At 40.2% G+C, this 26,823-nt stretch overlaps 1 protein-coding gene across 1 annotated transcript in view; it reads left to right on the top strand.

Annotated features, from left to right (window-relative positions):
* The first annotated feature begins 1,516 nt into the window (after nt 1-1,516).
* Nucleotides 1,517-26,823, top strand: part of LOC146630728 (phospholipid phosphatase-related protein type 5-like) — a 63,452-nt gene continuing 38,145 nt past the window's right edge. Inside the window, exons 1-3 of the mRNA XM_085356062.1 lie at nt 1,517-1,643; nt 1,777-1,887; nt 22,559-22,747. Of these exons, the coding sequence (XP_085212188.1) occupies nt 1,777-1,887; nt 22,559-22,747 (300 nt within the window). The 5' untranslated portion in view covers nt 1,517-1,643. The remainder of the gene's footprint in view (nt 1,644-1,776; nt 1,888-22,558; nt 22,748-26,823) is intronic.

The raw sequence follows: 26,823 nt of genomic DNA, 5'->3' as shown, positions 1-26,823 counted from the left end.
CTTTAAGGAGATTCAAAGCTCTTCTTTGGATGCTGGCTGCCTTTTGTTCTGCTCTCTGTCAAGGCGATCCCACACTGATTCAATAATGTTGAGGTCCGGGCTCTGGGGAGGCCAGTCTATGACTGATAGTGGTCCAGTGTTTGGTTTTCTATCCAGTATGTGTTCGCTATCATTGATGTGATGAAAGATGATGTCAATCGGGCACTTTTCAGATGGTATTTCATGGTAGATCACAATCTGACAGTACTTAAATTAGGAGTACTTAAAGACAAACACCACTGGCTTAAATGCAGCCCCAAACCTTAACAGTCTCCACCATGTTTTGCAGATGGCTATAGACAGTCACTGCTGTATCGTTCTCCTAACCTCCTCCATACAACAGTGATTTAAAACAAAAATTTGGATCCATCACTTCATAGGATGCCACTGATTTTCAATCCAGTTTGTGTTTATTTGGCATTCCTCATCCATTCTCCTTGTTTCACTTTCTTAAGAATGGCTTCTTGACAGCCATCTCACCACTAAGACCTTTTCTCAAGATATGCCAGGTTTTCAGCTAATAGCTATTTCAAAATCACCTTGTTGGTGCAAAAATACTGTTTATGGCTGTGTTATCCCAGGTATTTTTATAGACTCAATTAAAGAAACAAATTAAAGTGTCAAACAGTAAAATGCACATTTGTTTCTTTGCAAAGTTGTCTGTAGACACAACACAGGTTCACCCTCTGAGTTAGGTGCCTTTTTTAAGCTTGAATGATTCATAGGTGAGTGTATGTAGCTTAGCAAAAAAGGGTCAGTGGCAAAGTTATAAAATGCACGAGAACTATTGTTATTAGAGGCAAAGTAAGGAGAAATGAGAGGTAGCTCAAAAGGTTTGCACAACACTAGATCTGAACTGAACTTCAGCAGCATGCAGTGCTTTTTAAATGTATTTTGCTGTGTTTGAACATTGCTTCATTGTAAAGTTTATTGCAGTCTGATTGTTCAGCATTCTCCGAACAAAAACAGCATAAAAACGATTTTTCTAGCATGCTGACCTCTTTCTCTATGAGTAAGGCCTTGCAGAGGTTTTCTCTAGCATATTTTAAAACAAATATATTTGAAACCATCACAGGATGTAGTGATACACAAAAAACTGCACAAGAATCCGCTATACAGGCTTTTCCACTCACACACAGTCCACTCTATGATTGGCACTATATTAACTACCACTTTTTATCGCCCAGAACTATTTAGTGACTCATATTAGGTACAAAGTTGAAGAAAGTGACCAAACTGAAGTGTCAGTCTCTTTGATGGGTTTCTTTTTTGCAAATACAACATTTCAAATCAATTATTAACCACTGCCAAAGCTTAATATTGACTCTGATTCTGTCCAAAATCTCCTCAATACACGTGAGACAACGTGAGGTCAGTGTGTATACAAATAGTCAGCGTAAGCCAAACATTCAGGCTTCAAACTGCTCTAAACACTCAGTTTCAGATCATTTTCTCTACTCTTGGTTCTGTATGATGACAGTGAGAGGCAATATTGCCACAGTGGTAAGAGCCACAGTCCTGGCTATAAAGCACTGGACCCTCATCTACCTGCTGTTCAAACCTATTTGTTTGCAGGGGGCAGCCAGTCAGTGGAAAGCAGTGAGGTGAGGAGCTAAAGCAGCTTCTTTCAGACAGTGGGTGAAGCGAGTAGACACAAAGGCTCAGTATAAGGATTAGTTCAACACTATAAATCCAGTAGACTGAAGCTTTACAGAGACTTTTTCTTTTCCCCAACAGATGATGGACAGTCGCCTGTCAGCACAGGAGAGGACAATGAGGAACCTTCCTGCAGACAGAGGCTTTCAGAAAACCAGCACCTACATCGTGCCCTGCTTCCTCCTTGTGGAGGTGAGTGTGACTGTTAAGGCACATTTTCTTCAACATTTCAGCGCTTTGGTCCCTGCTGTGCTCATCAGGCTTAACTCACAACAGGACATTTCAGCTTGATTTGGCCCGAACATCATTTGGAAGCTATAACTGAAAGAAATCTACTGCAATCTAAAGGTTTAATGTGTTTTGTGCTGTGGAACAAAATGATGTGCTGTGTAGCAAGCACAGCAGAAATAAAAAAAAAAAAATGCTTTAAATTCAGCTGTGTATTTAGGTCTTGTTGGAAATTTTAGAAACCTCTGTAAGTTGGAGTCACACAGAGCAAACGGATGGAGACATAAAAGCACATTTTACAGCCGTCTGCTGGTGGATGTTCTCTTCGCTTTCTATTCCCTCACTCCTGCATCGCTTTCTGCAATCTCTTCCTGTGTTTCTCATGGTGGATGAAGAGCAAAATGTGTCCCTTGGGGAAAAAATGCATGAATTGGCTGAACCACTTTTCAATTCAGTGACTCTCGAAGGAAGTGATTGATTTTGATTAACTGTCACAAATGGGTAATTACCCCCTCGTCCATGAGTCCGTTTAGTGATAACATTCAGCACAAGGGTGAAGGGATCTGTCACAAAGACCTTTTCCCTCATATGTTCCTGCTCTTCCCACAACTCTTCTTCTTTCCCTGTAATCCCTAAATGACCCGGTGAAGCTCTCATGGATCAAGCTGCATTTCCTAATTAATTGGCCTGATTAAGAACGGAAACCCAATTAGCCTGTGCTACTGTTAACATGCTACAAGCCTGAGGATCCTCAGAGTTACAGCAGAAATAGCAAAATATGCAAAATTAGCACTTTTTAGCATTAAAATAAGGGTCTTTGTATTTAAATTCAGCCTAGAAATATAATTTCTTACTCTTACATGAGATCAAATGTTAATGTTTAATGTTGATGAAAGCTGTTTAGTCAAGTAGTGCCATAGAGAGCTGACTAGAAATAGAGGTTTTGCAATTGACAATAGTGCCTCCAGTAGGGCCCTGTACCCTAAAATGATATTCCTAAACAAGTAATGTACATTTTTAAATTGAGGAAAGCATTTTTTTGTGTGCGTGTGTGTCACCAACATATCTTTGATCTTTGTGTTCTTGCTTTCATAGTGTCTCCCCTTTTCAGGAAGCTAACACGAAATCGGGACAGTGTTGGGAAAATCAGGCCCAGACATTGTCCACAGGTTCCCTCTCTCATATGCATCACACAGTAGGCGCTTCGCTGTGTCAGATGTGCTCTCACTACTGGAAATACTCAATTTGGATTTGGCAAGGGGTAGCGCCTGGAGCAAAAGCAAAAGCTGTTTAATGTCTGATCCAACTGATGGGTACTTACTTACAGCTTTTTGTGCCTAAACGTAATCAAAGGGCGAGTGAAAATGAAAGTAAACAGCAAATTAAAACAGACACTAAAGTAGGTGAAATAATGACAGTGCCTTTAAATGAACCCTAGTCTCACGGATTATGTTGCCACCATTCTGCTTATCCGCCCCCTCATGCAGTCTTTATTGATCTTTTAAATTATAAGGTGTTTTGCCGGAGAGAAAATTGGTTTCTCTTGAAACATCACTGAGAAAGCAATCTAGTTATATGGGAACGTATTTTTATTTGTATTTTTTTTGGAGACTGCTTGGCTGTTCAGTCAAGCAAAGAGCTGATGATGTATATGGCCATTTTTCTGATTTACCAACTGAGACAAACTTAAACTGACTATCACTGATATTGTGAAAAGCTGGTCTCTTTGTGGTATCCATCCATCCTTTTTCTTCCAGTTAGCCAGCTGCCATCGGTTGAGAGGTGGGGTATACCTTAGACAGGTCGCCAGTCTATTTCAGTGCTGTGGATTTGCAGTTTTAAAAAAAATTAAGCTGACTCTTTCTTTTCTACACGACCCAACCTCTTCACCTGAAACTCCAAAGGGATTTTCCTCAGCCTTGTGTTTCATCTCTCTATATGTTCAAAAACACAACAACCTCTTGAGATGTGACTATAACTTTTTTTTTATCTGCTCTTTGTGCCTCAGCCAACACACGGAGCCTGCACTGTTTCCACGCACACACCTCAGTTACCTCTCCATCTCTTTATAGCTCAAATATCTCACGATCCCTCCAGGTTTACACGCGGCCTTAAGCTTGCTTTTATTTTTCATTCATTGCGATTTAGCATTCGCTCATTCTCGGGATCCTCTTGAGGACATGTTATAATGATTTTCCACCTTTTTAAAAAAATTGTTCATAGTGCGTTTGTAATATCTCTAGGCTTGAATCTGTCACAGGTGCTCTTCACCTCCTATATTCTCTTTGATGGTCTCCTGAGTACTGCCCAGTCATTCTTTACCTCTCTGCATCACTCCTATTCAGCACTCGGTCCCTTGAGTAATTACCGTACGTTGTTTGTACCATAGATTTCTCCATTATTCCCCTTTGATTGTAAAGCTTCGTCTCCTCCTCCCACTCAAAAGCCAGTCTGCTATCACAAAGTCTCTATTCTCCTCATTTTTCACCAACACTCTATCCGTGTTTTCCCGTGAGTGTCCATCGTTTCTTGGTATTTCTTTGTGTCGCTCCTCTTGGTTTTGTTCATTTGCTCCTCCTCAGGATAGATTTTGTCCTCGGTAGACCTTGTCCCCAACCTTACCTCATATCAGAATGGAGACAGGAGGGCATTACGTACCAGGGTGTGAGCGCTTCTTCCCATTTTTGCCACCTTATTACCCCATTTCTGAGGACCCCTCTTTTTTTCAGCTTAGAGATGGATTTGGAGATGGAGATTTGGTCTGACTTTAATGACTGTATGTGCACCTGAATGAATCTGCGTGCATTACAGTAGTTTAATAAAGAGCGTTTTAAAATTAAATTCCCCCCTCTGCTGCATTCAGACTAAAGCAGCTTGCTGTAGCATAGCTCCCCCCGGAGGGCACACTCTCCTTTGTTGTTACATTAGCATCTCATTACCCATTTCTTTTCAATCCAAACGCCCAGTCTTATTTCCCTTCTGCTCTTGTGATCGTGTTGCCGATTCCCTCTCTCATTTCCCGCACAATCTAACTGTCTATCTATCACTGTCTGCCGCTCTATCTCTTTTATTCCTTCCTTATAATTTTATTTATGGCGATGGCCCTTTTCCTCTTACTCAGTCAGTCTCTGTCAGTTCGTCACTCCTTTTTTTTTATAAAGGCCTGTCTACCACATCTCACCGCGCTTGTCTGTATTTCTCTTCCCCTGTGATCGTGCTTGTGTCGTCCCCCCTTTAGTGATTGTTTTTTCCCTCTCTCTCTCCCTCTGCTTGATTAAAATGTGAGAACTGGCCCTATCACTTTCCTGTTAAAACAAGAAAGCGTTTACACCATTTTCCTTTAAACTGCATGTGATGAAAACAACATAATGGACAGCAGATTAGTCGTCCTCCTTCGCCGCTGCTCTCTTTTGTTTTTGCTTCATGCTGCTTCTGCAGCTGTGAAGCCACACAAGAGGCTGGTCTGGGGCCTAACAGAGGCACGGCTTCAAAGGATCCTCTTTAAAAAGTCATTTTGATACGACTGGCTCCTGACTTGCTTTAGACACTGGTGGGTGGGAGGAGGGCTGTTCTTTGGTGTGATCTAGGCCAGGCGGGCCTACTGTGAAAATCTGTACTGAAGTCGAGTTACATAGTATCGAAGTAGGAGTGACTATAAATTGACTGTTCTCACTGCAGCCGTCAAATAGTAGTGTTGTATCAGCTGCAACAATAGTAAAATATGATAATTATTACTGTCAACTGTTAATGTGCTGTGGTTATTAATTCATGGCACACAGCTTGTGAAGCGTGCGCGCGGGCTTTCCAGCTTTACTTTTCGGCCAGCTCGGGCTCGCTAAGCTTCCTCCTCTTCGCTCCTTCCTCACGCCTCGTTGGCTGCGTCCTCCTGTGGCATAGCAACTTCTGTAAAATAAACAGACTGCTCAGCATCAGACCACATAATATTTCAGGTCTGCAGCTTATGCTGTCTGATGATACTCTGAGGTGTTAGTTCATGTCAGCTTGCAGCTCTCTTAGCTGAGCTTTTCTGTACATACACCAGTACGTGTTTGCTTAGTAATTTTTTAATAGTCAGTAATATTCATAATACAGTAATACTCGTGGCCATTGATCAGTGGGCTTTGATCAGTGGTTGTTGACCTCCCAGCCCATTGTTCCTTCACTTGGCTGATTTCAGTCATTATGCAATGTACTGTTTATAAGATTGGGGAAACCTGCAGTCAGTTGAGACTGAAGAAGTCACTTGGATGAGTGACGAAACGTTTCTCCCACAAAACGCTACGTCCAGATGAACAGAATCAACTTTTGGAAGGTCAGTAATACATTCAAAGGCCATCTATTTATATACATCTTGCTAATAGCCAATTGAAACTCTATTGCTTTCAAATTTGCCTTAATTCTTCATGGAATAGATTCAACATGGTGCTGAAAACAGTCCTCAGAGATTTTGGTCCATGTCCACATGGCAACATCATAGTTGGCTGCACACCCACGATGATCTCCTGTTCTACCACATCCCAAGGTCTTCTGTTTGATTGAGATCTGGTGACTGTGGAGGTCTTTTGAGTCCAGGGAAATTATTGTTGTGTTCAAGAAACCAGTTTGAGAAGCTCAGTCCATCACTAGATGGACATAGTTTGATGTGTTGGACATGGTGGGCATCAATACTCAGGTCGGGTGTGGTGTTTAAACCAGGGCTGCCCAATCCCAGTCCTCGAGAGCTACTATCCTGCAGCTTTTAGATGCATCCCTACTCCAACACAGCTGAATCAAATGAATGGCTTGTTATCAGGCCTTTGCCAAACACGATGGCATGCTGAAGAGGTAATTAAACCATTTGATTCAGCTGTGTTGGAGTAGGGATGCATCTAAAAGCTGCAGGACGGTAGCTCTCGAGGACCGGGATTGGGCACCCCTGGTTTAAACAATGCTCAGTTGGTGTGGCAAGAAAAGAATTCTCCCGCACAATTACACCATCACCATCCTGAACCACTGATACAAGACATGTTTTAATGTGGTTTACATCAAATTCTGACCCAACGATTTAATTGTTCCATCAGAAATTTGGTCTGGACAGGGCAACATTTTTCCAGCCTTCTATTTTCCAATTTTGGTGACCTCATGTGAATTGTAGCATCAGCTTTCTGTTCTTAGCTCATAGGAGTGACATGCGGTGTGGTCTTCCGCTGCTGTAAATGGAAAATGGCCTGTATTTGTGTAGCGCTTTACTTAGTCCCTAAGGACCCTGAAGTGCTTTACACTACATTCAGTCATTCACCCATTCACACACACATTCACACACTGGTGATGGCAAGCTACATTGTAGCAACAGCTGCCCTGGGGTGCACTGCTGTAGCCCATCTTCTTCGAGGTTTGACATTCTGTGTTGATTCTCTTCTGGACGCCGAGTTTGTAACAAGTTACCGTTGCGTTCTTGTCAACTCAAAGGAGTCTGCTAATTCTCCTCTGGCATAATCAAAGCATCTGTGCCCAGAGAACTGATTTCTCTTTTTTGGACCATTCTCATTAAACCACCGCCCATTAGGCAACAACAATCTTGCCAAATCCAAAGTCAAATTTAAAGAGGTCAGTGAGGCTATTTATTAAAACTCTGAAGTTTTAATAAATAGGTGCATTTATATGCAACTGTAATAATTTACATCCTCAATCCTAAAACATACTGAGGATATCTTGCAAGTCACAAATTTTCTTGATACTGAAAGTTCAAAACATTCACAGATGTCTTTGCTTTTCCTTTCTAGCGAAACAGTTTTCACTTCTAGCATCCAAAGCAAGACAAAAGTTTTAATATTTAGGCTCTTGGTTGGTTAAGCACTGCTGTTTTTACGCTTCGGTTTGTTTACATGCATTGGGGAGTGTTCGTGCATATGTAAAAAAGTTGTGCAAAGCCTTTTTGTGTCTCAGAGGGAGCTGCGTGAAATGACTTGTCTGAAGTGATGTCACTGAGCCGGTTGTTGTTTGAGTGCGACAAGAATGAAAAATTTAAATCTCTGAATCTGCTGCATCTGTTTTGATCCTTTGTCCATCTCTGACAGTGTTACAATGCAGTGCTAAAACAGTGGAGTGCTCGCCTAATCATAATTTAGATCTCTGGTCTCAAAAAGACTTGCTCCTTCTGATATTTTCAGTATTCAGAAAAATAGAGACACTGAACACATTCCAAATACATGGTTTCATCCCTTTTAGAAACACAGAGCATAAATATCACCATAATTTCTGGGGGCAGTACTGATCCTGACAAAGACAGAGCAAACTTCTGTTTTGTTTTGTCCATCTTGTTGGATTCAGCCCCGGCATCAGTTTGCTTCTTAATATGTTATGTTATTCAGGACAGACACAAATCTAGCATCTTTTTATCGTTTCAGGTTTTAAAAACAAGTTCTCTAGCCTAGCCTAGTTTGCTTTAATAATAAACAGTGTTGCTAATACATCAGACCAACACTTGCCTCCACCAAAGCCTTCTCCTTACATGCGCTCACTTCATCCACAGTCCCTGCTGGGTATGATATCATCTCAGTACATCTTCTACCTTCAGGCAACGTGCTTGATATATCGTTTGCTTTTTTCTAAATATTTCTTTTTGGTTCATTTGTGCTAGGAAGAAGAAACACAATATTTTCTCAGATACAAAGTAATAAACATGACTAGGCTCTATTGCAGCAGCTTTGCATGATTCCCAGTTCAAAACAATCCCTGTTTAACCTGTACTGAAGTCTTGCCTGAAACAAGCCACTTTAGCTTCTCGTCTTTTAAGGTCTCCATCAACGATTGGTTGATCAGTCCCTCTTAGATTGGCAAAGGTTGGCAAATAATTGCCTTCTAATTTATAAATGCAGACAGATTGCCCAGCCTTTGCAACTGACCTAATCCAGTCTGCACCACTGAGTGCAAATCATCTGTGACAGGCATCTGCGTAAAAGGGGACCTGACTCAATTTGTTGCCCACTGGTTTTGCTCCTATGTCAAACCATGTCGTTCGCCTATGTCATTTTGCAGTTAAACTATTTGTGGAGGAATTTCTGAAGTTTTCAGCTATATGAGGTTCTGTCTGAATCTCTTTGTGTATGTAGACGGAAACAGATTTGGAACAGACAGCAACAAATTTGCAATTTTCAACCATTTCTCATAGTTATTCACTGTATTTTAAAAACAGATAGCAAGTAATTGCCACCTTGACCCATTTAATTGTAAACTGACATCAGACTGTCTCTGTGTTATCGCTGTCATCACCAAAGCTGCTTTGAAGACCGCATTTCAAAGGTAACAATATCGCCAGATCACAAGTCACAATTCTTTTGGTCCAACCACAGTTTTCCTTATGACTGTAGAATAACCCAGTTTTCTTCTGATTGGTTGGTTTACGAGTCAGAGCTGTGTGCTTGAGATGGCCATCTCATCTATTGCTGTCAGTTTATATATGACAGAAATTAAAAAGAGCATAGAGGGTCCCCATTACCTTTTCCATTAGTGTTCCTTTTCATATGTGCTTTCAGTCCAGCTTTACTTAAATTAAAACGCTCCGGTAGATTAAACGTTATTGCTAAAGTACTGTACATCCCCGTAAGTCGTTTTGTAATAGTGCTAATGATTGCCATTAACTTCTTTTTAACTTTGTTATGATCCATTTATTCACAATCAACATTTCCTCATGCCACAAAGGAAAGATAAGAAAAAAATTAATTCAGTTTCATAACATCTCTGAGCACATTACCTTTACACTAGAGCGTCATAGTTTCCTGGTAATTTTTGGGTGATGAAAAAGTGCCTGCACAGATTAATTTTTTTTTTATGTCCCCTCCCTCCTCAAGACACACACATACTCCCATGAAGACACTGTAACAGTTCATTGGCACATCATTCTCTCCCTAGTTCTCTCCTCATTATCTCTCTGACTCCATGAATAGCACCTGCCCACCTGTCTGCTGCTCTGGGATTTCTCAATATTCTGGGTGGATGTTTGAAACACTTGTTAGCTGCGCTGCTTCCCACCTTTTATCCCTTTAGGGAGGGAGGAAGAAAGGGATGTGGGGGGGGGGGGGGTGGGGTGGGGTGATAGAGATCCTGTACTGTATGAATATCACAATATACTGTAGGTCCCTGTCATCTGCAGGTAATCAGTAGAGTAGCTGAATATCTGGCCAGCGGCATCAGAGCTAACTGTTTTAGAAATAGAACAACAAGATGCTGGAATGAGACTTTCAATAAAATCTGTATCTAAGATATAGTCTTTACAAACTCTTCCTTCTATTCATGTTACATGTAATTACAGGAGTCAGATATAGAGGTTGGCTCTCAGTGCTGGTTATCCATGTAGCTCTAAATAGATTCGGCTTAAATTCTAAATTGTACACACTTTTTCCAGAACACGTTAAAATCAAGTTAGATTTAAATTATTCTGCAAAAGTGCTGTTTTTTTAAAGGCTGAAGTAACAATAGAAAAGGGGGATGCATGTCAAATAACTGTTTATTTTTAAAAAAAAAAAAAAGCAAATACATGTGTATATTCATAAGCAAGATAGCGTTGGCATAAAAACCTTTAACTGCACTGTAGGCTTTTATTCTGGCAGCGTGTTTGTGCGAGTGAGCCTCTTCCTTTTATTCCTCCCTGTTTGTAAGATGCGGGGGCATGTGTGCTTGAGGACTGGGGATTTCATAGAATTATGTGATTGTTCTTTGGTGTGTAGCAGTGAACATTTAAACGCACTATTCATGGATATGTAGTCCACTGGCACGAGGAAGCTCTAAATGCATTTGTTTGCTATGGGGAGAGAAAGAGAGAGACGGGGGTGAGGGAGCCAGTGAGAGACTGTGGACACAGAGAGACAAAGATGTTTTGACAGTGAGGATGATTGAGAGACATAAAAGGAAATGCAGCGAGAAGGGGAGACACAGAAAGCGTGGGTTTGAAAATTATTGAGGAAAGATGTTTTTGACAGATGACGGGGAAGGGGGGGGGGGGCGATTTTAAGATAAATAAACCCATAAGAGAAACAAAAGCACTGGGAGAAAAGAGAGAGAGAGAGAGAGAGAGACAGGGAAAAGAGTGGAGGACATGTGGGTGCCCCCCCCCCCCCACCTCGCCACAAAAAACTGAACGCCTGCTTTGATCCTCTTCATTTCCCTTGTTCCCTTTTTGTATTTTACCTCACTCTCCACTTCACCCTCTTTCACTCTCTCATATATCCTCATTTACTCTCTTGCACCTCCTCTCCCCTGTTTTCCCCTCCTCCCCGCTTCCACTCCTAGTTTTATTTCCCAGCGGCTTTGCCCGGCCGCACTCTGTGATGTACTAATGTCTCATTATCTCTTTTATCTGTCTGTTTATCTTCTTCCACTTCCACTAACCCTAACCCTCTGCTGCTTCTCCCAGTGCTCTCTTAAAGGCTCTATCCCTCTGGCTTGACCAAGGTTTTCCATCTAATCCATCTTGTAGTCCTCTTGCTCAGTGTGTTGTAATACAACCCAGTGACACCAGGCGGCAGTCAAGGCCATTTATTTGCTTGTTATCCATGCTGATTATGATTTCCTTTAGTGAGTTTTTTTTTTTTTTTTTACTTTGTTATCTCATATAATCACACTCATCTATTTAACAAATATGTTTTTAAGGGGCAGTGTCCCTGCGATGCATCGTATTGGTGCTCTACTTGAGCTGTTTCTGTCCCAGAGGCTGCATGCGCCCAACACCTTTGCTTTTTTTTTTATCTGGAAATCTGCTGAATCTCATAGAGACGCACAGATCGAGATCTCAGCCGCTGTAAAATATTTAGTGGCTCCGATCACGTGAGCGAGTAATCATGTGGCTCATCAGGAAAACAGGAGAGGTGTTGCTGCCTCGTCTCACTCTAATTTAGGTGAAATGTTTTCAGTGAGGCTCTGTGATGTGTGTTGTAACTCTGAAGTCAACTGAAGCCATGCAAATATAAAAAGCGTTTCAGCTGAAGATGCCAGCTTTTGGTTTAGAGGTTAATTTGTGTGGATGTGTTTTTAATTGTGGCTGATTAATGTTGGCACATTAAAAAAAACAGAACATTTAGCTGTTTAGTAACATATAATAAGAAGAAGGTTAAACATTTTGCAGCCACTTTATGAGAAACACCTTCACAGGCTAATGTGTGCCAGAGATCATAATCATTTGTTTTTGGTGACATTATTAAAATATGTTCATTCAGTTATATTATGTATATAACTGTGGTCGAGGTTAAAGGAGGTATTATTGAGGACCTAATGTATTTAACAATTCAATGAAAGATTAAAGGAACAGCACAACAAAGAATCAAGATAATAATTTCCTTATTAACTAAATTTACATATTTTTCTTCTGCCCTGTTGTGATGTTCATTCACACAGACTGCTTTGGTGTGGGTTGTCTGGTTTTGCAGGTATCTGCTGCAAAAATGTTTGCTTTCTCTTTAATATAATAGAACTAAATGATAATTGTACCGTGATATGTTTCATTTAGAAACAGTTATCTGTCTGCATCCGCCAGTTAAAAGAAGCCAATATTACCAGTCAGCTGAGGGAGGCAGTCAGAGGACAAATGTAAGTAAATTTGATTATGGGTTAAACTTTCCCTTTAAAAGCATACATTGTGATGTAAAACTCTTGCACTACCCCTCATTTATTTATATGAAGCTAGGAAAATAGAAAATGTATGTAGCAAGTTAGTGAAACAGGTGCTTAGATGCATACTTTATATAAGACAAAAACAGATTTTTTATCGTTTTAACAAGCTTGAAATTAAATATTTGATGTCTTTTTTCTCCAACACAGCCTTAACTCTATTGGGAAAGCTTTCTTCTTATTTCTTTAAATAGTCTTCAGGAATAATTCTCCACGTTTCTTGGAGGTGATTCAAAGCTCTTCTTTGGATGTTGGCTGCTGTTCTGTTCTCTGTCAAGATCACACTGCTTCAGTAATGTTGAGGTCTGGGCTCTGGGAAGGCCAATCCATGATTGATAGTGTTTCATTGTGTGTTTTGGATCATTGTCATGCTAACAAATGAAGCTGTTGACAGTCAGATGCTTTTCAGGTGATATTGCATGATGGATCAAGATCTGCTTGTACTTTTCTGCATTCATAATTCATCAGTTTTTAACGTCTCCAACACCACTGCCTGAGAAGCAGCCAGAAACTATGACAGAGCCTCCACTGTGTTTTACAGATAGACACTCACTTCTGCCGTCTTCTGTATATATGGATATGTTGATGACGACAATTTTCAGCTTTAAAAGATCTGTGACTGCTGATTTTTTTTCTTGAGTAATTTGCCATACCTCAGCATTTTCTCCCTGCTTCCCTTCCTTAACAAGGGATGCCCACCCTTCCACTAAAACCATTTCTGATGAGGCTTCAGTCAACAGTAGAGATAAATATTTCAGGTCCTGTGTCAGGTCTTTGCTGGATTTCTTTTCCTATTTCTTAAGGACATGACTTCCAGATGCTGTTTATCTGCTGCAGATAGCTTTTTAGGCCTGCCAAGGACACACTGCACAATGTGCTGAGATTTGCCAAGTTTGCAGCTAATAGCTATTTGGGAATCACCTTGTTAGTGCAAAAATACTATTATATGCCTGTCAAACTGTGTTATGTTTGGCATTTTTTGTAGATTCGTTTAAATAATTGGGAACAAATGCTGTGTTTTTGCAACAGGCTGCTAAGTTTTCTGTTATTTGGAGATCCAATACTACTTCATCCTTCCAGTTAGGGGGCTTTTTCATGCTTGAATGATTCATGGGTCAGTGATAAATGACATAAAAACTACAGCCTGGACTGAAAATTAGTGGGGAAAAAGCATTCAGTTAGAAAGCCTGGAGAACTAAGAGCACATTAAAAAAATTACAATAAAGTCTGGCTCCTTGGAAGCAAAGGAATTAGACTTTTCCAAAGTAGATTTTATTGCAGAACATTTACATCAGGTGCAACTAATACGCATGACTCAAAAAAATTAAAAACAACATAACTAATTTATATAAATGAAGTTTCAAATGTGCAAAACCATACTTAAATATAGAAAATTATCTCTTAAATGTAGGCTTACCCAGCCTCACCCGTGCTCATTATGACTCAGTTATAGTATTGAGTGTATATTCATTTAAAAACACTGCAGACCTGCTGTTAGCAAAAAGCAGCAGCATGCCTCCAGTTCATCCTGAGCCCTGTGACATTTGTCTTCTTGCAGCAGGACGCTGTCATCTCGTCACCAGCCTCCATCCACACATTCTCACCTCCTGTAAACATGTTTGACTTTAGCAGTTGACTTTTCTGCCATCTGGCTGCTCCACACAGGCCGACGGTAGACATGCAGCAGTTATGTGCGAACTCACAGTTTGGCCCCAGGAGACATTAGTGATGCCCACTCTATTTTCACCTCTAGTTTCCCTACCCATAATGCACCATTATTGTCACATTTCATTTCCCCCTTTCCAGTTAAAGGGCTTTTAGGGGAAGGAGATTTTCCTCATTTTCTGTCACGAGTCCCATATTAGTCTCTTTGATTTCTTGCTTTTTCTCCCTTTGAAGTGCAGAGGTGTAAGCATTAAGTCTTAATTACATGGTCTGATAAGTGATTTCAGTTTACTGGGTCAGATGGAAATTGGTCAAGCTCTTGAATCTTTTGCAATTTACAAATCTGATTTAATCCCATGGCTAAATTTATCCTGACAGATTTTAGTATCTAAATCAAATTGGGTTTTATTGCATAACAGTGCAATCCCTTTTTTTCATCATCATTTCTGCTGGCAACATTGTTCCAGATTCTGAAGCAGCAGGCTAGAAATAACAAATCTATGTGATTCATAAACAGGGATGCCAATTCCTGGCTGTGCTATGATATTTACTGTGCAGTACAGTACGGCTGTACGTTCTTATTTCAAAGATTTACAAGCATATAGTTGTGTTTGCATGACAGTAAGCCTTTCAAACCTCAGTGTCCACCAAGACTTAAAAAATGCATGAAATATTTAGTTTCGTCATATTTGAATTTTTTTTTAAAATATGTGAACAGAAGCCATTGTCTTATTTCCTGTCGTTGAACTGGCATTCAATGTTTCGAGGCTTTAGTGTTTTATCCTTTATAGTCTTTGAAAGATTAATTTCACATCTCTTGAAACAGACTGACAGAGCAGTGAAAGGAACACGCTTTGTGGCATAAAACCAACTGCTAATTTTCACATTCAGAGAAGATAACAAGCAAATTTATTTAGACCCTTTTTTGTGATAACATATGTGATAGCCACAGACTTTCTCTGCCCTCTTGACACTATGATTATGTGGATTCATTTCTTATAGAATATATATAATACACAGTAAACCAGCAACTTGTCACTCTACTCTTGGCACACTATCATTAGAATAGAATAGAATAGAATAGAATAAAATGCCTTTATTGTCACTATACAGTTGTACAATGAGATACAGAGCATCTCCTACTCAGTGTAAACATGCTGGGGGGGGGGGTACAGTTCTGCAGCGCTATATACATATGGACAGTATTAACATAGAGAAAAAGATATATATATATATACATATAATGTACAAATATGCAAGCTGTTTAAAAAAAAAAAGTAATATGTAATAAATAGTGTTGTGTATATACAGTTGAGTTATTGCACATAGAATTGGTATTGCACAGTGGTGGTCCATAGAGGAAGTGGGAATAAAGAAATTTTGGGGGGGGGGGGGGGGGGGGGGCTGTGTTATCGGTGCATGTGTGAGTTCAGGTCAGTTATGGCTTTGGGGAAGAAACTGTTTTTGAGTCTGTGGGTTTTTGTGCTGATGCACCTGTAGCGCTTCCCTCAGGGAAGCGCTACAGGTGCTTACACATTACTTTACTTTATCCCCTTCAGAAAGTAAATCATTCTACTTATGCATCACTCTTATTTACCACCTGAGTGATGTTGGTTTGCTTAGCAATTCATAATATTAACATTAAACCTTACGTATTGCTAAATATCCGCACAAATGCTTGTGCACAAATACTCTGAAAATAAGACGAGGATACACAAGGTCATCCTTTTAGTGTTGTTCTACTGAGCCACCAGCAGACCTGATAAAAGCAAACACAAAGAGCACTTCAAAATGCTGTGTCAACAGTGCTCATATTAAAGAGAAGGGCAACATTTACTGTACTATTTTCAATTCCGCGAGCCTGTTCATCTCTGCTTCGGTGACCTGTTGAAAATTCAGGCTCTGGCTGCTTGGTTGGGGCTGGCACACATTTGAGCATCTCTTTGGACTTTGAGGTCTATCATTACTGGCTTTGTGTTGTCATGTATTTGCAGTTTTTTGGAGACATTTCATGTTTACAGCAGTGAGTTGTTGTCGCTCACCCATTCTGCACTCTACCGTCACATTTCTTAAAATGAAAGTGAATTAATTTGAATTTTTGTCTTATCCTCCACATGATAGTTGTTGTTCTTGAAGGCGTGCAAAAATTACATATTTTATTGTTTGATTAGGAGGACTTTTGTGTGAATGCAGCTCTTAAGCCTGGTTCTGTCTGTGTTTCATTACAATTTCACCATGCTTTATTTCTATTTCCAGGCGAGTTTCCCAAATAGCCTCTAAAGAATTTAACAAAGAGCTGATAAATTACTAAGAGAAACATTGAACATTTACAAGTAGCAGATATAAATCTAGTGCAAGATACATTTTAACAAAAAATTTAAGTATGCTACTTTAAAAATTTTAAAAAAAGGAAATAAAACATTTTGTTTTATTTTGTATGTGAGAATTAGGCGGAGGTCTTATGTGTGTACACCCTGAACAAAAATGAGGACAGAATTGAAAGGGGAAGGTGTGGACCATCTGGTGAGCACTCCTTTAAGTGGGACAAACAGGTGGACCGACTGGATTTAAAGGGTGCCAGAGTCGCGACGTATTGGGGCAATAAAGAAGACATTTATTTTCAGTGGCTGCAAGGAAGACTTACTGTGTAAAAAATCAAAATTTAAGCACTTCTACTGGTTACTATTGTAGCAAAGATGTTAATGAATTTACAACGGCAGTATCCTGGTTAAAGAGCATGTGTGAAGATGACTTGTGACAGAATGACATTTGGCTTGCCATAGCCCTTCATTACCACCCTTACTACCAACTTTAATTCATCAGTGCTGTTCATGATGCTTTAGAAATAATTTTATGCAAATTAATATTCCAAGGTAACTTGTGCAGGATGTTCCTCGATGCTAATTAGAAACCATCAACTTGAAGTTGCTTTGACCTTTACAGATATTACGGCAAACTGGCAGTGCCTGCGGAATATGCAGGGATTTGGTTTCTTGTTTGTGTGTAATAAAGATGGATTAAATGTTATATATCACCTCTGAATTTGTAATCAGTAGGAATACTATGTATATTTCCTGTTTTTACCAAGTTAACGAACTTTAATTACTCAAGAATTTCAATCTGTCCAAATGCAGAACTTTTAGCCAGTTTTAGAAACTGGGGAGTGGTTTAGCAGAGACCAAGAGCTTTTGACCCCAACCCAGTCCACAAAGCACACGACCTCTTTGGCTGCTCTTGCTGCTGAATGGCCCAGAGGAGGATGGGCCTATGCAGGTTGCTCTGGCTTAGTCCTTAAAGGGCCCCATGGACTAAGGTTTGGACACCTGGTGGTCGTGAGTGAGCTCCTCCCTAATACCCCGGGTGGGTATTAGGTATCATTGTCACAGGAGTCTTTTGAATTGCACTTAGTCTGGCCTCTCAATCAGAATACATTTTGTTTTGGGAAATCTTACCAGGGGCAAGTTGCCTTAGACAGTATAGCTGCTGGGATTACTTGGGCTTCAAACCCCCCTTACATCATGCCCCCTAGGTGAGATGCTTCAGGCTTCAGTCATATTCAGGACCAAGGACACTGGAGAGACTGGCTTGTGAACACCTTGATATACCCCCTTCATACATACACACACACGCACGCACGCACGCACGCACGCACGCACGCACACACACACACACACACACAAAGCCAGGAAAGTAAGGGGATAGGTAGGTCCAGAGCCGTTGAAGTGTTGAAATCCCGTAAGGCTTGCAATGATCTACTTTGACTTTCTCGTGAAAATTACCCCCCATTTGAATGTTCTGACTACAAGCAAACATGATGCTTAATTCTTATAGTACACGATGTATAAGTCTGATGGGACATATAGTACACAAACACTGACGGTTGCGTAGAGCAAAAGTAGATACCAAAATGGCGCGTAATCTCCCAGGGAGGTTTTCTGCGGTTGTTTTCAAACGTTTTTTAAACTTTGATGGTTGTTCGCAGACCTCCCTCGCTCTCTTTCTCCCACTATCTACACCTCCCTGCCTCAAGCCTTCTGTTGCTCGGGCAGAAGAGAGAAATGGATGATGGAAAGAAATGTTCAACACAGCGTATCTGTGTCAGAGTTCCTGCTCAGACATGGGAATGCACCCACATGCCCACAGACACTCACGGAAACACACCCACATACTGAAACACAAACACACACACACACAAAGCTCATGTAAAGGGAAACGAAAAAACCATGGAGGAATAAGTTGCTTGATATTATTGGTCTATATCTAAACTACAGGCTGTGTGTGTTTTTTAAAGATTTCGCTCGAATGGCCTACGTGATGATGCTCTCTTCATTTGGGACCCTCAGTGAAACGTCTCCCATAAACAGAGTTATGTAGATTACGTCTGCATATTGCCAACAGGAACAGATCAATTATTTGATCTTGTTGCTCATGAAGGGAATCCATTCATTGAAATTCAATAACTGTTTACAAAAACACTGAAGAGAAACGTGTAGACTTGCAGATCAGACAGCAGAGCTGGGTGTGTAATGAATGTTTAAATTAGGTCACCCTCTCCATCCCATCTTCAGTGCTCCTTTCTGTGTAATAAAGCAGAATAGTATCTAAGACATAACAAGCCTCCCCTTCCCATAGCATTAATCCGTGTGGGCTCTCTGTTTTCTGAAGAGCATAAACGTGTTGGAGGACGTTTCTCAGTGTTATGTCACTTTTCCAGCCATCTGCCACTGTGAAACCTTTCTCTTTTGGTGCTGTAAAAGAAGATGAAGCTCCTTCAGCACATCTCTTCATTTCAAATGAATAAATGCAAGTCTGCTTGACATTGTCGCATAAACTGAAATAGCATTTTAGAAGCTTTCGGTTAAAAGCACTCAACATGTTAAGCATCTTTTGCTCTGTGTGTAGTTGAAGTTACATTATATGCAGGAAGTTAAAGCAAGAGTTTTGTAGATGGCATGTTTGCCTTGCCAGGTGACTCCCTGAAGTCTTTACACAACAGCGAGTTTGCTCAACAGTCAGCTGAGACTGCGGGAATCCACAGCACTCATTAACTGGTCTCCAAGATGTTGCTACAGCCAGCACATTTACAAGTGACTAACTTCTCAAAGACATGTGCAAGGTGCCCATCAGTGTCTATGGCACGATGCATGGGGTTATATACACAGTGAAGCACGTTGCACTTCCAACTTTGTTGAGGATTTCATGATGCTTCACTGAAATGCAGTGAGTAGTAGCTTTTAGGGTTTATGTTTATGTGAAGTAAAACTAAATAAGTGAATCAGAAAGTAAAAATAAAGGACTTTGTGTAAAATCCAGTATTTTGTCAACCCATCTGTCCACCACAGCATCCTGTCTACATGTTACACTTGTGTGAAAGTCACACTTAATGTGAGTTTTTCCTTTTCTCTGAGTTGCAAGGATCGTGAAGATGAAATATATATGAACTACATGAAGTATAAGTTTTAATAAAACTGCTTTTCTTGAAATGGCAGAGAGCCTGTTCACTTAGTAATCCCATTGCACCAAATTTGGCTGCATTTCAACTTCAGGGAAGACTACATTTACTGGAGCTCCATAAAACCCCATTTATTATGGACTATCTCCATAATCAATAAATATATTTGAGATTTGGGCTTCCTGCCTGATTTTCTTTTAAACCTACACTATTGATATCACTAATATGACAGCAGTTCAGCAGTTTACTTTTACGGCAACATGAGGTATTGCGTAAGAATGTACCCAGACCCCATTTTGTTCATTAACACCACCTGATAGATGAATGAAAGAAGGCGTGCCATTTTTCTTTTAAGCACACCAACTTTGATCACTTACGTGCATTTAAAACCTCTGGTAGTAGATCTCATGGTAAGCTAGAAAACTGAGCTTTGTAACATGTTTTATGCTGCGAGAAAAGAGAAAAGTCCAGTAATCCAAACAGAGATGTAATGAAGAAACACAGTGAAACTCACCAGTTCGACACAACAAGGAACATGGGAAAACTGAAAGCTTAAATATGTAATGAGGGGAGGTCCTTTTCCATCAGGTGGAGAGCAGCTAAAAATATGAGGGCAGTGTTAGCCAAGGAGTACAAAACTCAAGCGTAGCGGTTAACGTCATTTATTTACAATAACACAAGAGTAGAGCATTTCAAAAAATGGAAAAACTAACGGCGAGCTAGATGTCCCTTTTATACAGACGACATGCAGAAGTCTTGAAACACATGCTCTAGCACCAAACATCACAGAAGTCACTCTTCACCAGTCGTATCACACTGGGAAAGGCCTTCTTACTAGTTCCAACTCCTCCACTACATCCAGCACCAGTTCCACAGACAATTCCAGGGCCAATCTCATTGGCATCCATCTGGCCAATCCATCCTGTTGCTCTTGTGAAGCTCTGCCATCTTCATGCTTGTGCCACCTCTGCATATGCTCTGTGCCACCTCTGTCTGACTGCCCTCACCTCCCATCTTTTATGCAGCACTAGCAGGTGCAGATAATTTTTTTTGATTAAGGTGTGGGTAGGAAGTAAAAGAAAAACTTCAGAATAAAAGCATGCATGCAAAATGTATACAAAAAACATGGTATAAACTAAACCACTAAAAAACACAGAATAAAACATTAAAACTACTCCTACCCCAAAACAAATACAGACAAGGTAACAGGGATAGAGGACACAGCGGGGGGAAACAAGACATGGGTTAATTGAATAGAAAAAAAAAACACAAGGGGAAGAAAAAGTGATAACGTCCCACAAAACCAAACAGACAAAAAAAACAGGAAGTAACTAAACACCAAGCACACATAGAGACTTAACAAGACATAGATGAGGCAGCATAACTGAAATGTAACCAACCGGAAAACTCTGAAGTCCAGCACATAATCAAAAACAAACAAACCTAGGAAATCATTAATAAGCTGTAATAATTATTAACTCTCAGCTGGGGTCCTTTCTTAAGATCTGCTTTGACTTATGATGTAGTACTCTGTTGTTGTGGTTGAAAACCAAGGATCTCATCACATGATTAATTTGTTCATTTATATTTTGTTAATGTGCAAATGCTAAATAGTAAAACTTTCTTCAAGTAAAATAAGAAATTGTTAGCGACAGCCACAAAAACCGCTACAATTTGCTCCTTGTCTCACTGTCCCTGAAGCTGCAAACCAGCTCAGCCTGCCAGCAGAGGCTCCTCATGTTTTGCTGCTGATAAATTTGTCCTTCGCATACAATGCAAGTCCATCTAGCAAGCATTTAGGCTGCAGCTTAAGAGGAAACTAATCAGCAGCTCTCTATATTTAAACTCACATTTTCCTTTTTCATTTGCAGTTTTTTTTGTTTCGGGCCGATCTGCGAGGGCAAGCTAATATTGCACAAACCTCCAGTTTTCAGTTGCAAATTTACAGGAGCTCGCACTGCAGTCACTTTTTTTTTCCTGCAAAGAGCGTCTGTGTGCTGTTTACTGGAGTATAAATGAATAATTAGAACTTGTGCATCTGTCTCATCTTGGGAGAATATCTCGCATTTTTTGATGTGTTCTATGTTTATCATCGCCTCTTCCTGTCTTCTCCCTCACATACATACAATCTGCTTTGAAATGCTTATTTATTATTTATGTTTTAACAGCAATGAAGGTCATATTTTATGCTTCACAGCTCCTGCTTTGCATAAATCTGATATTTTATAAATGTCAGAGTAGCACAAAGTTATGCAGACTCATGTACCCTGATTCTGCTTGTTCTCATACTCTCTGCTCTTGCCCGGGTTCTTCCTTTCCCTGTTGCCTGCTCCTTCCTCACTATTCTGCTCTTTTTCACCTCTCTGTGTCTCACCCTCCACTCTCTCTCCTGCCCTTCTTCAGCTCTTCTTCTGTTCCTCCATACAGCTTTTTTTTTCTTTGATCGCTCTCCATTTGTTTCTTTACCCTCCCACTCAGCATACTGACACAGCTGAAGGGATCTCTCTCTCTCACACTCTGTCTCCCTCATTGCTCTCATTCTTCTCTCTATCTGTCTTTCTCCTTATTTGCCTCCCTCCGTCTCTATCTTTACCTCCCTCCCTCACTCTCCCTCCTTTCCTCCCTCCCTGTCATCCTCCTCCCTCGCTATCTCTCCATGCACACTTGATTCATTTTACACATTACGGAAGCATCCATCATTTTGCTCTGTGGAGGAAAAATCTCTTCTTTTTTCCCCCTTTTCTTTTAAAAAAAAAAAAAAAAAACCCGCAACAGTATTTTCCACTTCTCTTCTTTACGGCTGTCTTCTCTTTCCCAACTCCTACACTCTCCTGTGGATCCAATCCTAAAGCTGGAACCAATATGTTTTATTTTCAGCTGGTCATCATGGCAGGGACCGTTCTGTTGGCGTACTACTTTGAGTACACAGACACGTTCCCCGTGCACATCCAGGGCTTCTTCTGCTTTGACAAAGCTTACTCCAAGCCGTACCCAGGACCAGAAGAAAACAGCAAGGCTTCACCTGTCCTCGTCTACTCTCTCGTCACCGCCATACCCACTGTGACGGTGAGTCTGTTTTCAACTTAAATTAAAAAAAAGATACTTCCACATGTGATCATCCTGCACACATGCACACATATCTTACATGAATATACGTGACAGTCATGCACACAACATTGACCCACAGCATGTGAAATAAACACGCACATGCACATGGACAGTACCTCCTCATCTACACGTGGTGTTTATGGATTAAAACAGGGTAGCGATGCGTAGGTGTGCATCCTCGTGGACTCGCAGCTCTGTTTGTGTGGTTGCGTTCTCTGTAATAACCATGGCAACGGGCACTATATTTGTCCTCCACAGAGCAGTCAGAGATAGCTACAGTGTGCAGAAAGTCTGTCCTTATTTCCACATTGCATTAAAACAGAATAAAACATCACCTCTGAGTGGTCTGACTTATTTAGGTCTGCAAGGCACAGTTTCATTATTTTCACCTGTTACTTCAATATGCATATAGAAGCATCTTCAGTAGCTGAGTAGAATTGAATACTGTCAGTCATAATACAGCAGATCAGACCAATCAGTGTTAAAGTGCTTTCTTTTAGTAATTATCTTTAGGAATTTATCAATTTTCATTGGCACTCAATCAGTTTATAGTGGCTATAATTCATGTAATTACCCCAAGTTAATCACAGCATGCACAGTTTCTCATCAGTAGATTTGAATATCATTAATAATGAAACATTCACATCCTCATCAAAGCTGTGCATCCATGACTTCTGTCTCTTAGGGACTACTTCTTTGATGCCCTACAATTAATTGGCAGTAGGACATGTCTGCCTCGGAAACACATATTAGGGCAGTGCACACATAAAAAAAAATCCTCCACACATACTTTATAAACTTACATATATCATTAGTTGGCCTGTTTTACTTATGTATCACTTGCACATTATTGTGTGTAACTGATATTTAGGTTGTGTGAGACTTTACCACCAGTTTAGGAATCATCCAAAGTTGACATGCATATCACAGATGCACAGGTGGAGCCTAGCGTGTGCTCTAATGCTTGCAGGCTCCAAGCGTCGGGGTACAGAGTGGGAGCAGAGTGGTGTGATTTTGCCTGGAGAAGGGAAGCGGCTTTTTTAAAAGTCAGAGCATCTGTGTTCTCTTTTTCTGGAAGATAACGCTCCATCCCACAAGTCTTTCTTTAGTAACAATGAAAAAGGCAGACATTTTGCAAACTTTTCCCTCAAATTTCACTCAGACTTTTAGCTACAAACACAACTCTAGCTCTTTCAAGTGACCGTGCAAACACTTGTTTTAACAAAGTATCCATATCTCGTGTGTGCGGATTCTATCTTTGATAGCTCAAGATTATTTTCAAATTCACCAGAAATTGTGCTGCTCTCTCTTTTCACGTACACTTGCTGCATTGTCTTGCCCAAGTTAAAATATTTATAACAGAACTCTGGAGATTTACGTTTAGTCTCTCCATTAAATGAGGACTGAGATGTTCTGACATCTAGCCCTTAGTGTGACTGAATCTCCAGAAATGCTGACACCTACACTTTCTATAATGAATATAGGAAGTTTTTTTTGTTCCATTAGAGTCCATTTATTTATTAGAATAACCCAAGTGAAAGCCCCAGATTTAAATTTTCTGACTACACAACCCCCCTTCCAGAGCCACTGAAGACATTTTACTGCAGTTTTTGTGAGACGAGAGATACTCCCTTTGATAAACAGTGAAATTTGAGTGCCCCTAGAAATGTCTTTGCATAACTTTGCACAACCTTTCAATGAATCTGTCACATGCAGGAATGTGTTTAGTTTAGTTCTCTGTAAGATAGGCATGTGTTGCACTGACACTCAGGGCAGGTGCTCCTCTGGCTGACACAGCATTTAAGCAGCAAAACAAAATAGTGCACTACTGTAATGAGATTAAATATGTCTGTAATGTAACAAAGAAATGCATTAGTCTTCTTAGATTCAGAGTTTTCATCCTACTTTCTAATCCAAAAATTATGCCACTTGTGTTGCATAACTTCTTCAATTATCTGCATAATGAGGAGATAAGAAAGAGAAAGAAAAGAGAGAAAGAAAACATCATGAGATGCATCAACGTGCGTGAAAAGGCTCTCTCAAGAATGTGATGGCAAAGTGCAAAGCTCTTTGGTATGTCTTTGTTTTCAGGAAAGCATATGCATTGATATGTAAGGATGGCAATTATGTAATAATGGATTTCAGGCGAGGTTGCAGAGCTATGCTAAATAAGTTAATGAGCATTAAAAGATATTTTCTATACGATTAGTAAAGTCATACCTTACATGTCTTTTACAAATTAAAAAGTGATGTTTTATATATATTGTATTGTATTTTGTATCACATATAAAGCCAAATTCTGTTCAGACGAGGACATCACCATTCAAAGTGATATAAAGTTCTGAAATGATGTGCACATCACATTTCTAAGTGCTACATGCTTAATATAATGCACTTTAACTAAACAACTCAGCTGAAGTGAGGTGAGGACCTGCTCAGCGGAATACATTTGTCTTCATCTACACAGATATGTGAGGTCAGACAGCGTCAGAGGCATGACTCAGGAATTCAAATTTCATTTAAATCTCCTCTTACTGGCAATATGCTGAACATTATATAATTCATCTCACCATTAACATTTTACAGAATGTGTTTCCTACCCTTCAGTACACGTTCCTGGAAATGGCTCTGTACTTTTCTACTGATCTACTGGAGCAACATACACTCACCCAGTACTTTATTAGGTACACCTCTTCAACTGACTGTTACCTAATCAGCCAATCATATAGTAGAAACTCAATGCATTTAGACGTGTGGACATGGTCGAGACGACCTGCTGAAGTTCAAATAGAGCATCAGAACTGGGGGGAAAAGGGCGACTACAAGCGGGTGATGGTTATTGGTGCCAGACTGGTTGGTCTGAATATTTCAGAAATTGATGATCTACTGGGATTTTCCCACACAAATATTTCTTGAGGTTTATGGGGAATGGTCTGAAAAAAAGTTCTATGAGTGAAAATGCCATGTTGCTATGAGAGGTGAATGGCCAGATTAATTTGAGCTGATAGAAAGGCAACAGTAACTGCCATGTTAACCAGCAGGATTACACAGCATGTCACAAAGTTCACATCATCTCAAACTGATTTCTTGAACACGACAGCGAGTTCACTGGCCTCAGCTCTGCAACTGTGTGATGCTATTGTGTCATTATGAACCAAAGTCTCTGAGGAATGTCTCCAGCGCTTTGTTCAGACTATGCTGCGAGGAATTAAGACAAATAAAATATTTCAAGTTTTCGGCTGTTTTAAGATTAAGCAGGTCTATTCAACACATCTGTCAGACCTCTGCACTGGTGTGGGACCATGAATTTGTTTTTTTGGGTGCATTTCAGTTTCAGGATCCATTTACTTTTTTTAAAATTAAGCCTTGCTTTTTCTTTTTATCTGTTTATTTAAGCTTGTTTTTTCACCCTGGAATAAATTTTGGCTTCCATTATGGTTTTCTGCAATCGCACCCAAGCAAGGGTGATTGAATGACTAAGGCACTGGACTACAATCAAAAGCTCCATGAGGGTTTTTTTTTTCATAATATAATTATTTATTTTCCATTTGTTTTTCCATCAAGTCCTTCACATATTTTTGTTAGAAAAAATGGTAAGCAATAGCTAGTAGCACACATTAGCCTTGGTGAAAATTTGATTTGCACTGGTTAAAACAGAGTCCACTCCATCTCTCTGACCCAAAAGTCTGTTCTGAAGCTGACTGTGCTGAAAAGCAGTGCAAATCTTGTTAATCTCAAACAACCTGTAAGAACTGAATAGCACACACACCAGATTGTGTGTGAGTGTGTGCAGTACGTGAATGCTGCACAATGCTAAAGGGACACACAGAGAGGAAGTGAGAGGGTGAGTGAAATAAAGGCACTTGTGTGGTACTTGGCAAAAATGCTGTAGGTTTCAGTGCATCAGTGAAGGTAAGTGTGTGGGAGGATGACGGCACACATCTCCTCCGCGGCCACTGAAAATCATTTTTGTGTGTGAAGATAGAAAACGGCGTGTGTGTGTGTGTGCGCACGCAGTAGTGCTCGGATCTAAG

Source organism: Diplotaxodon limnothrissa, linkage group LG6, assembly GCF_057381915.1.
Source record: "Diplotaxodon limnothrissa isolate DT_005_m linkage group LG6, D_limnothrissa_male_GT1.1, whole genome shotgun sequence".
In the NCBI taxonomy this organism is placed as follows: Eukaryota; Metazoa; Chordata; class Actinopteri; order Cichliformes; family Cichlidae; genus Diplotaxodon; species Diplotaxodon limnothrissa.
This window is presented reverse-complemented; position numbering and strand designations above follow the sequence as displayed.